Here is a 10,921-nt window from a genome sequence, read left to right as displayed (position 1 = left end):
GTGTCACACGCCTTCAGTTTAAGCCTTGAAATGTCTCTGTTACCAATATGTAACAGGGAGTGCCAATCAACTGTTTATGAAGCAGTGCTTATGGATGCAGTTGATATTGATGTAGTAGTCACTGGGCCATAAGCAGGTGTGGCTTATTGTTTACAGTTTAACATGCTACCAGTCTGGCTATGGTACACAGTTATTATGTGTTGTACCTGAGACGGATATAAAAGAAACACCTCTGCCTGTTGACACTTTGTGTTTCAGCAGCTATGGGGAATGCATATGTGATCTTTGGACCTGCTGGAGATGTCAAGACAGTCACAGCAGAATCACACACGTGCATTATTATTTTGGCATGGAGCATTATGATGGGGAAGGGGGAGGGGCGCAGGGGTCTAATTAGCAGACAACCCCTTCAGAAAATGAATTACCTACATCCTTTTATTTGTTTAAATCTCATGCTATGCTGCCCCAAGCAGATGGCCTTCTGTCACAGGGAGTGCTGGTATCTCGAACAGGTAAAGTCGGGAGAGAAAATGCGAAAAGCCCATACAGAATGAGAAAAATACATGCCGAAAAGAGGGAAAGACAGAACACAAACGGAGAGAAAGAAAAAGTACACGCTTGCCTCACACAGAAACACCACTGCGCTACCACACAACAACTTCAACACCAACACCCGAAGCTGGACGGTAACAACGTTATGAAAGAATGTGTTTTTTTCTGGTGAAACAGTTCATATTTGTGGCCTCACCTGAGCGCGTGCCGGTCTCATGTGCGTCTACCCCCACCCCTCTTCGAGCGCGAAACCACCACCTGGAGCCTGACTCACGCCCCCACATGCCCACCCCTTGGTTTCGTGATGTCAGAGGACAGATCCTGCTGGATATAAGGCCCCCCCTTCACCTCCCTGCCTCACACCTCTGCATTGCCCGCACCTGGACGCATCTCTGTGTGGATTTACTGGACTTTGAGAAGCACATTAGCCTCAGCCCGCAGAAGGCCCTGACTGGACAGGACCCAACACTCCTGCAACTCCTTCAAGGACTTGAGGGCGCTCAACTCGTCTCTAGGCGAAAGATCATCCCCTCGGATTCGGCATCTCAACGGGGGGCCACTCCCTGCCCTGTCGTCTCCAGAACACACTAGCCCCCTACACAGACGCCTTCACAGCCCTTGTAAAGAAAAAGGTAAGAAAGCCAACGGGTTCTTTTTTTAAAATAGTTTTAGCTGACATTTTTCCAGCTTTACAATATTTATATATACAAAAATCAAATATTAAAATAAGTGTTTACATTCAATAAATAAAATCTACCCACTGCCTCCCAACAGCCAGAAAAACAGGGCCGTTCAGACATGCCTCTGCCCAACAGACACCTAACGGTCCAGGGGGGGAATGACCTTCGACCTAGGAGGGGGCGCTGGCCGCTTTCCACTAGCGGATGGCACTATCGGCTAGCCGTGTGTGGCAAACTACTACCCTTCCAAGAGAAAACGCGTTTTTGAGAGCTAACTCGACCCGTGTTTGTAGGTGTAGACATGTCCAATGTTATTTATTGCATCTTGCAGTGCTGTTAAATAGAAAAGTCGGGGGTTCTCTTCGTCCCCAGCAGGTAACATGCCAGGCCGGCCCGGATCCCTTAGAAGGCCTGGGAGATCCATGCTAATTGCATGACGAATCCCTTGCAAGTGCAGTTCGCCTGGGAGGGGCAGGCAGATGTGTGCTGGATTGCATGTGTTGTTAGTGTTCCTGGGAAGGAAAGGCTCCTGGATGCATATGTGTTGCATGCCTGGGAGGGGCAGGCAGATGTGTGCTGGATTGCATGTGTTTGTAGGGTACGTGGGAGGGGCAATCTCATCTTCCTCGGAATTCCTTTTATGTGCTGCATGCCTGGGAGGGGCAGGCAGATGTTTGCTGGATTGCACATCGTTTTAGTGTTCATGGGAAGGACAGGCTCCTGGATGCATTATATGTGTTGCATGCCTGGGAGGGGTAGGTAGATGTGTGCTGGATTGCATGTGTTGTTAGTGTTCCTGGGAAGGAAAGGCTCATGGATGCATATGTGTTGCATGCCCGGGAGGGGCAGGCAGATGTGTGCTGGATTGCATGTGTTGTTAGTGTTCCTGGGAAGGAAAGGCTCCTGGATGCATATGTGTTGCATGCCCGGGAGGGGCAGGCAGATGTGTGCTGGATTGCATGTGTTGTTAGTGTTCCTGGGAAGGAAAGGCTCCTGGATGCATATGTGTTGCATGCCCGGGAGGGGCAGGCAGATGTGTGCTGGATTGCATGTGTTGTTAGTGTTCCTGGGAAGGAAAGGCTCCTGGATGCATATGTGTTGCATGCCTGGGAGGGGCAGGCAGATGTGTGCTGGATTGCATGTGTTTGTAGGGTACGTGGGAGGGGCAATCTCATCTTCCTCGGAATTCCTTTTATGTGCTGCATGCCTGGGAGGGGCAGGCAGATGTGTGCTGGATTGCACATCGTTTTAGTGTTCATGGGAAGGACAGGCTCCTGGATGCATTATATGTGTTGCGTGCCTGGGAGGGGTAGGTAGATGTGTGCTGGATTGCATGTGTTGCTAGTGTTCCTGGGAAGGAAAGGCTCCAGGATGCATATGTGTTGCATGCCTGGGAGGGACAGGCAGATGTGTACTGGATTGCATGATGTTTTTAGGGTAAGTGGGAGGGGCAATCTCATCTTCCTCTGAATTCCATTTTATGTGTTGCCTGCCTGGGAGGGGCAGGCTGATGTGTGCTAGATTGCATGTGTTGTTAGTGTGCCTGGGACAGGCTGGATGGGCGCTGGATACATTATATGTGCTGCATGCCTGGTAGCGGTAGGCAGATGTGTGCTGGATTGCATGTGTTGTTAGTGTGCCTGGGACAGGCTGGATGGGCCCTGGATGCATATGTGTTGCATGCCTGGGAGGGGCAGGCAGATGTGTGCTGGATTGCATGCGTTGTTAGTGTGCCTGGGACAGGCAAGCTGGTCTTTCTCTGTATTTCCTATATTTAACCCATGCTTGGCTTGTAGAGTCTTTACTGCCCTGAACTCTATATTGTTTGCATTCCCGGGAGGGCCATGCCGCTAGGCGCCCTAGATCCTTTGGTCCTGATTCACAGAAGCATTTTATAATGGCGCGATCCCATAGGAGAGGGTTCTGTGAATCAGGCAGGCCCTTTATATTTATTGGGTGCCTGGGACGGGCAAGTTGATCTGGTGCTGGCTTACATGTATTGGTCGCATGCCTGGGAAAGAGCAGAGAGCTCTGACTCTGGATTCCTTGTATGTGATGTGGGCCTAGAAAGGAAAGGCTAGCCAGGCCCTGGTTTCCCTGTGTGTGTTGCATGTCAGGGAGTATGCATGCTGGTTTGGGCCCTGCAGCGTTTATATTGTTCTATGCCTGAAAAGGCAGGTGAGACCGGGGCCGCCCCGCTTCTGTGTGGCTCATGCCTGGGGCAGGGAGGCGCAGACTGGCTGAAGTTGAGCCCAGGATCCACTGTATGTGTTTGCTAGCATACTTATGGGGAGCTATGCTGGATTACCCTGTACCTAGGACACAGGCCGGGGGGGGGGGGGGGGGTAGTAAGGTAGATGATTCTTGCAATTCCTGCAACCGTTTGGGAGGTGCTGGGGAAGGGTTTGGGGGATGGCAGGCTGTGTGATCCTTGGATCCCTTGTATGTGTATGATTCATGCATGCGAGGGCCAGGCTGGCTGGGCATTCGGTTTCTAACATCCTTGTTTGTGGCATGACTGGACGTGGCAGATAAGATGGCTCCTGTATTCTCAGTGTGAACTTGCGGGCCTGCCTTGGAGAGACAAGCTGGCTGGGCCCATTTGTCCATGTATGGGTGTGGCTCACGGTTGGCTGGAGCATGCCGAGGAGGGACGGGTCCATTGGTGGTTTTAAGTTCCTTTATCTGTTGGCAACAGACAAAGTGATAAGACGCTGCTGGTCCTGGGAGTCACTGTTTTTCTACGATGTAGGTTCGGGAGGGGAACAGGTTGGCTAGGCTCTGGGTTCCTTATATATGTGCAGCCGCAGACTGGTTGCCCCCCATATCGGCACTGCTTAATGCTAGGAGAGACAGACACACTGGTGGTGCCGTCCATTCGCAGCATTTGTGCCATGCTGGCTGGTGCCTGGACCCTGTCCTCCTAGAGTTAGGCCTCTAGCATCTGAACAATGGTAAACTCATTGCCTGCGGGCAATCCGGTTCCAGGCATTGCCGCAGAGACCTTTGCTGCTTCTTCCCGTTAATACTGAAAAGGTTCCGCTGGAAATAGGAATTTGCGAGAGTAGGGGCCATCTAGAGAAAAGAATCCTTCTGGTTCACTTTGCCGTGGCTGCATTGCGAATAAGGATTGACTACCAGCAATTATTTCATAACATTCGATTGGGTTGTGAGGCTTTTTGTGTCGTCTTGCTCTGGACCGCGGCTTCGATCTGCCCCAGAATGTGAACGCTAAACTCTTCCCTTTTAAAGATCTTACTGGGGGCCTGTCCACAATTAAGCAGGAACCTGAATTTAAGACACCCCTGTCCCACTCAACCCTTATAGAAAGTGTGAATTAACTAGTTCCAGTCGATCCTGAATAGATCACTGCCTGCCGCACTGCTTCAACGGCACATCCAGAAACAGAGCTGGTCTACTCCTTGGTTAAAAAAAACAAACCTGCCCTCCTACCATATTAGGCGATGCTCAAACTACTGCAAGATTACGGACAAACCGTTTTTGCTGAAAATAATCGAAAAAGAAGCAATGTTGCAGTTGATGGGCCTATCCGGAACTGTATCATAGTCTAGGGGAATAGCAGACATGCTTATGGTAATATAGGGGAACAGACGGTGCTCTAATTTGCATCCAGAATTACCCACTTGAGAGGATGGACAAGGGATTGGCTGCCTTGTTCATCCTCGGAGATCTAGATCCTGCTTTCCATTCCCCTAGACCAATGTTCTACAACCTGCAGCTCTAATGATGTTTCTAACTTCCATGGAAGTTGACGTCAAAAATATCTGGAGAACCAAAGGTTGCAGACCCCTACCCTAGACCGTTCCATCACGTTGTCTGGACTTACTGGGTCTGTAAGACAAATTTAAAGCAGCCATGGTCTGGTTTGCGCCATTCTTGATTAACAGACAAGCAGTAGCATTCAGTGCGTGGAATTAGAAAGTACCCTGGTCACACGCCGGGTGCCACAGGAGTCATGTTTGTGACTGCTCCTGTTTAATGCACTCATAACATCTTTCCATTAATGTACGTGTGACCTGGAGAGGTGCATGCCCTTGGAAGAGGAATCTGTGACATTAACTCCAAGACAAACCACATCTCTAAATAACGGATATGGGTTGTTTGACTTAAGAAAACTTGACCTAGTGCCATTTTACCACTTTTTTTTAAACGACTAAGGAGGGAGACTCCTTGTAAGCCCCCCTAATGTGGGGAGGAGACAGCCCGCACACCCCCACATCTCCCTTACCCCACAACTATTTTTGTATTAATGTGTACCATTGGACCTACCAAATTAGGTCAAAAAGATGCGCTCAAATGGGAGTAGGTCAAGTTGGCATTAGGTCAACTATGCCAATACCCTAATTAACACCTACACCAACCATAACTAGCGATGGTCTAGACCCTTAGCCAGTGAAATCCAAAACATAACTCACCCCTAATCCCAACACAACCCAAAGTAACCCTAACTCTCAATCGCCACTCTAAATCCAAATAATACTAACCACATCTTTACCATTCTGCCACACAGGTGCCATGGGATCGGGCGGAATACAGATTGTGGGAGTGGCTTTGGCCATCTTTGGACTGATTGGTGCCATTGTCTGCTGCGCTCTGCCCCGCTGGAAGGAGTCTTCTTTTACTGGAAGCAGCATCATCACTGCGCAAACCCAATGGCAGGGCATCTGGATGGAATGCGCGACGCAGAGCACGGGCCAGATGCAGTGCAAGTCTTACGATTCCATGCTGCAGCTGCCACAGGAGCTGCAGGCTTCACGCGCCCTCACCGTCATCAGCATCGTCCTCACTGTCGTTGGGGTCATGGTGGCTCTAATGGGAGCCAACTTCACCACCTGTGTGGACAATGAGGATGTGAAACCCAAGATTGCCCTCACCGCTGGTGTCATCGTTGCCATCGCTGGTCTCCTGCTCATTGTGCCCGTCAGCTGGTCTGCCCACAATACCATCCAAAGTTTCTATAACCCTTCCGTGCCTAACAAGATGGAATTAGGAACATGTATCTATATTGGCTGGGCTTCCTCGGTCCTGATGCTTATTGCTGGCGGCCTGCTCTGTTTTTGCCGCCCACAGAGCGATGGCCCCGGTTACTCCGCCCAGTACTACGCCAAGAATGCACCCAGCGCCCCCGCCAACAAGAACTATGTCTAGATGGCAATCGAGGGGGATCATGCAGCCGCAGGGCTCCAGATCCTGGCACAAACTATTATTTTGACCTCCAGAAACAGTATATATGTATATATTTTCTAATGGGAACAGAATGATGGGTCAGAGGCAAACGTACAATATCCCACATAGAACTTGCAATGATTATAGTCAAGTGAGCCCGGACTTCTGCCGCTGGCCTAAGGTTGTAGCAACTCTTCAAGGTACATAGGGGTGCCATTCATACTTGACTGTGTGCTCTAAACGAGGGGTAGTAATATCATTGGTCAACAAAGGAGGGTTAGGTTTCCAAAGAGGCATGTAGTCCCTACTGAGTGAGGCTCCACCAAGCTATGGTGCCCCCCCCCCCGGCAAATTGGACAATGAGAGAGACCCCATTGCAGTACTGAGGAAAGTGAGAATGACAGAAACTCAACTAAATTGTATAGGCCCCCAGTGATGTGGGTAAAGCGGTACACTCTTTTATTGCGCAAGTCAATGATCAGACATACAGGGGAGGTTCCGCGGAGGTATATAGGTCCTCAATGGATCTGGGCAGTGTGCCATGCCATACTGTATCCAAGGGAACAGGGCACAGAGTGATGCCAGGTTTAGGGAAGACCTCGTCAACCTAGACGCCCCCTTGCTCTGTGATGCAGTCATCGCGAGAAAGACCTCACAAAATAACGTGTGGCTAGCCATGGAGAGCACACATAATCTAGGTTCACCTTTGCAGATTGTTGGTAGGAGCCACTACTTCCTGAGCCGTAGGACATGGCATGGCCGTGATGTCACCTCACTGCACTCCTGATCCGTACACTCTCGCGATACCTCCGCCAGAGAACTCTCGCGATACCTCCGCCAGAGAACCAACACTTTAGTGAGAGCAGATGTAGTGCCACAATGTGCAGCGAGGGCCACTTGTCCTTTCTTTTTTAATACAATTATGTATCAGATTTTCGTGTCAGTTGGAAGAATTCAAAGCAGCGTTGAGAGGAAATGTAACGTCATGACAGTTCCTCAGTCCTGTCTATAAATATATTCTTTGGTGTTTTTATGTGTTTTTTTATTATGAATATTAATTGCAATGCTGCCCGCCTCGTTGTAAAAAGGCGCTGTACTGTAATACCATTTCAACTCTATCCCTTTCTTCACAATAAACCGTTTTGCGCTACCTGCCTGTCTCCCAGCTCTTCCTTGAAGCTATTTTGAAGGGGGGGGGGGTGTTTTAGGAGGGAAGCAGGAATGGCTGAGTCGTCCCTGGAACAAGGTAAGTATTAGGCTGGTTGCGAGCAGAGTGAAGAATTCACAGACCTACCTCCTTGGAACGAACACATTGACTTTCCTCCTCCCGCTCTTACCTCTAGCATTTTCCTTGGGACCCCCATCCTGTGGTTCGTGGGTGGCATTTTAGGCGGGCAGCCATAGCAGCTGCTAACAACTACCCCTGGCAGTACCTCAGAGGTGCTCAGCTGCAACCATACATGTGTGACGAGTGGAGGCGTTCAGAGCAATGGAAATAGAAAAGGGCCTGGTAAAAGCAACACATGAAATAAATGCTATATAGTGTGCTCCCAAAATTCTGTAGCAATTTAAAGCAAAGCTTGTATTAGTTCAAGGTTAATGTGCTCTACTTTAAGCTTACAGTTAGACCAGAATTCTTGGAGAGGATCACCCATCTGACACACCTTGACATTCAACTCTAAGGCACCAACGGACTCTCTCAGAACACTCGCCCAGGTAACAAGGTAACACGCACAACACCCCACTCTTCTCTATGCGGGATAGTCATACCTTCCGGAGGAACGCATTGAAAGGACCCAACACTTTATATCGACCTGACTGAATTAGCAGAGTGCAACAGCTCAACGACGTCACTATTCGTGCATGAGAAGAACTGTCAAAGGAATCTACCTTTGCCACTGACCTATTTTATTCCTTGCATCTGTGGTTGTGCATTTAGAGTATAGTATAGCAGAGTGTAAAGAAAGAAACGAGGACGGGATGAAGTGTTCACCTCTGACATAGGATAACTTGAGAGGTCAGCCATTTTGTACTATTGGATATTGATTGCGTTTGTGTACATGAACCAGAAAAGAGAGCGATTTTTTAAAAGCGGGTATGATATTTAACAGCGGGAGTGGGCGGGGCCAACACCGATTTCCTGTGGGAATTCAGGACGAACATACTTGCTCTTGGCACTTAAGTTTAGAATAATTCTTAAACTTAAGGAACTATGCTGCATATAATACAGTGCAGTTAGGGAACAGTTCAGCTTCCCACACCAGCAGGTGAGATAGCTCCTTGCTCATCTCAAAGATGGGTCTAGCCTGCAGACTTATGATTGAACTTCAGTCGCTTACGATTCCACGGTGGATACATCGACTATAATTAAATTGGCTACCAACACCTCTTTTTACAGCACTTACAGGTGGTAGTGCTCCAATGTGGGGCACTATATAAAGGGTTTTTTTATTTAGTGAGATAGGTCTATGACATGTTAGCTTTGTGGCACTATGATTGGCTGTGAAAACCTATGCACAGAAGCCTCCCCACCCCTCTGTAATTGAGGCACAGCCTATTAAGTTAGGAGGGGTTAAGAAGCGCGTCAGGCTCAATGTGTTCCAAGGGAGCACACATGGCATATATTGGTAGAACCAGGGCCTTATGATGACTGTATAACTGGCATGTGAGGTGATAACCGGCCCGCGATGGCAGTACCCCCCCATTTAAGGCTTGGCTGACTCTTCTGGCCAGTGGAGGCAGTGCCCCTAACCTGTGACGGTTCTTCTGGGTATGTCATCTGTAGATCATGACTGAAAACCGAAACAAAATATGGTTTAATTTAGAAACTATTTATTGTAAGGCTGCAGAAGGAGGAGACTGGCAACACAGGTGGCATGCTTGTTGGCATAAACCTTTATTAAGGCAAAAATAAAGAAGAAACCTATCTCACCCTAACTCGGAGAGATTTCCCTGCCTCTACTAAGGAAACAATGTCCAATAAAAAGTGTCCACCTTCATGTCAAAATGCCTAATCCTGTCCCTCAAACATGTATCGAATAATCCTGTCCCTCAAACATGTATTGAATATAAAAGAGGTAGTGGATCTTCAGGGTCCTGAAAAATGACTCCCTTCTTCTGGACAATGAGCCACAGTTCTGATCGTAGGTGGGAACTTCACCTAAGAGAATAACCCCCGAGACCCGTGGGAGTCTCCCCTTTTGGTGCTGCAGACCTGGTTCACTATCCTTCCAGGTACTGTGACTATGAAAATGACTTGGGTTACTCTTCTTCATAAAAGGGTGTTCGGACACTTGTCAGCTCTTCTGAAGGCCCACAAACCATCTCAGGCAAACCAGGTACCCGAAAGGGGCTTGCCAGTGTTCTTCGGTTGGTCGCCGGCTCTTCTCTGTGTCCTTTCGGGCATCTCACTGGCCCCACTACTTTCCTGTGTGCTGTGGCGGCTCTGCAGCGTTTGGTCCTCACAGGCTTATGGGCTACGCATTCATGGGGGCATTGTAGCTCTTACCTTGAAACTTAGTGCTTATGCATTCTACCACCAGAGCTGCCGTGAGGGAGACGTTGATGGTGTATGTTTTCCCAGATGCTGCATTTATCAAGTCCTTGCGCTGCCTCATAGACACGTTAGCACTACTCTGTGTTTCCGACTGGCACCGCAGGAGATGCAACAACGTGCAGAGAATGGCTCATTGTCTGTGACAGGTTTTCATACTACCACTTAATGGTTGAGTGATTAGGGTCCACTTCGCAAAGTCCCCGGGGTAACCCCATTTTCCTCTCCAATCTGCCAAAAGAACAAACAGAAGCACACAATTAACGCTCATTTTTAGATTATATCAATGGAGTCTGCTTGTTAGAAATCCATACCACGGTGTACTATTTTTGGGCAGAACTTCATATTTTCCTCACTTCACGCTTAATTACAAGCTGCATGTCTGTGCTAAACAACTACTACAAGCAGGCGACTTTATCACACAATTTATTTTTCTATGTCTCTTAAAAATACAATAGTGAAACAGAGGAAACATTTTAGGCTCAGATCAATTTCCTTCTTGTAGGTTTATGGTGATGGTGAGAAAAAGAAAGTTACGCCTTTTGTACAGGATAAAGACGGACCTGGGTGATATTGCAGGAATGGCAGAGCATCACTTGAATGCTTTGTTTCTGCAGGATATTGAACAACGTGATTGTAAATTAACGACTTATGTTAGATGAGGAAGGTGGGCACTGGTTTGTTAGCATTACTAAAGTTGTTCTTACTAATTAACGCACTACAGTGCAAATTACTTCATTATGACAGAGGAGATTACATGAACTTCTGTTAATAAAATGGGTTCATCCCCTGTTACAGCGAGTCGATATTTGCGAGCTTTCGTGGAGTGTCTCCACTTCCCCAGGCTGGGATGGAATGAAGCCTTTGAAAAACATTACAGCTTAAATAGCCCCTCCTAGAAATACCCTGTAATCTGCGCCTGTCTTTGTACCTGATTTGTAGCTTTGCT

At 48.3% G+C, this 10,921-nt stretch overlaps 2 protein-coding genes across 8 annotated transcripts in view; one reads left to right on the top strand and one right to left on the bottom strand.

The window, feature by feature from the left end:
• Window positions 1-1,004: 1,004 nt before the first annotated feature.
• Window positions 1,005-6,660, top strand: LOC138581050 (claudin-4-like). Its single transcript, XM_069652087.1, has 2 exons — window positions 1,005-1,184; window positions 5,764-6,660. Exon 2 carries the CDS (start codon window positions 5,769-5,771, stop codon window positions 6,399-6,401), a length of 633 nt encoding a protein of 210 aa, XP_069508188.1. The 5' UTR covers window positions 1,005-1,184; window positions 5,764-5,768; the 3' UTR covers window positions 6,402-6,660.
• Window positions 6,661-9,294: 2,634 nt separating this feature from the next.
• Window positions 9,295-10,921, bottom strand: part of LOC138581047 (structure-specific endonuclease subunit slx1-like) — a 353,913-nt gene continuing 352,286 nt past the window's right edge. For all 7 annotated transcript variants that reach the window (XM_069652082.1, XM_069652074.1, XM_069652076.1 and 4 more), the window contains one exon: window positions 9,295-10,203. In XM_069652082.1, coding sequence (XP_069508183.1) covers window positions 10,153-10,203 — 51 coding nt within the window. In that variant the 3' untranslated portion in view covers window positions 9,295-10,152. The remainder of the gene's footprint in view (window positions 10,204-10,921) is intronic.

The sequence above is a fragment of the Ambystoma mexicanum genome, chromosome 3p, assembly GCF_040938575.1.
Source record: "Ambystoma mexicanum isolate Mex_15411 chromosome 3p, UKY_AmexF1_1, whole genome shotgun sequence".
NCBI classification, from domain to species: Eukaryota; Metazoa; Chordata; class Amphibia; order Caudata; family Ambystomatidae; genus Ambystoma; species Ambystoma mexicanum.
The sequence above is the reverse complement of the archived record's forward strand: the minus strand, read 5'-3'. Positions and strand labels throughout refer to the sequence as shown.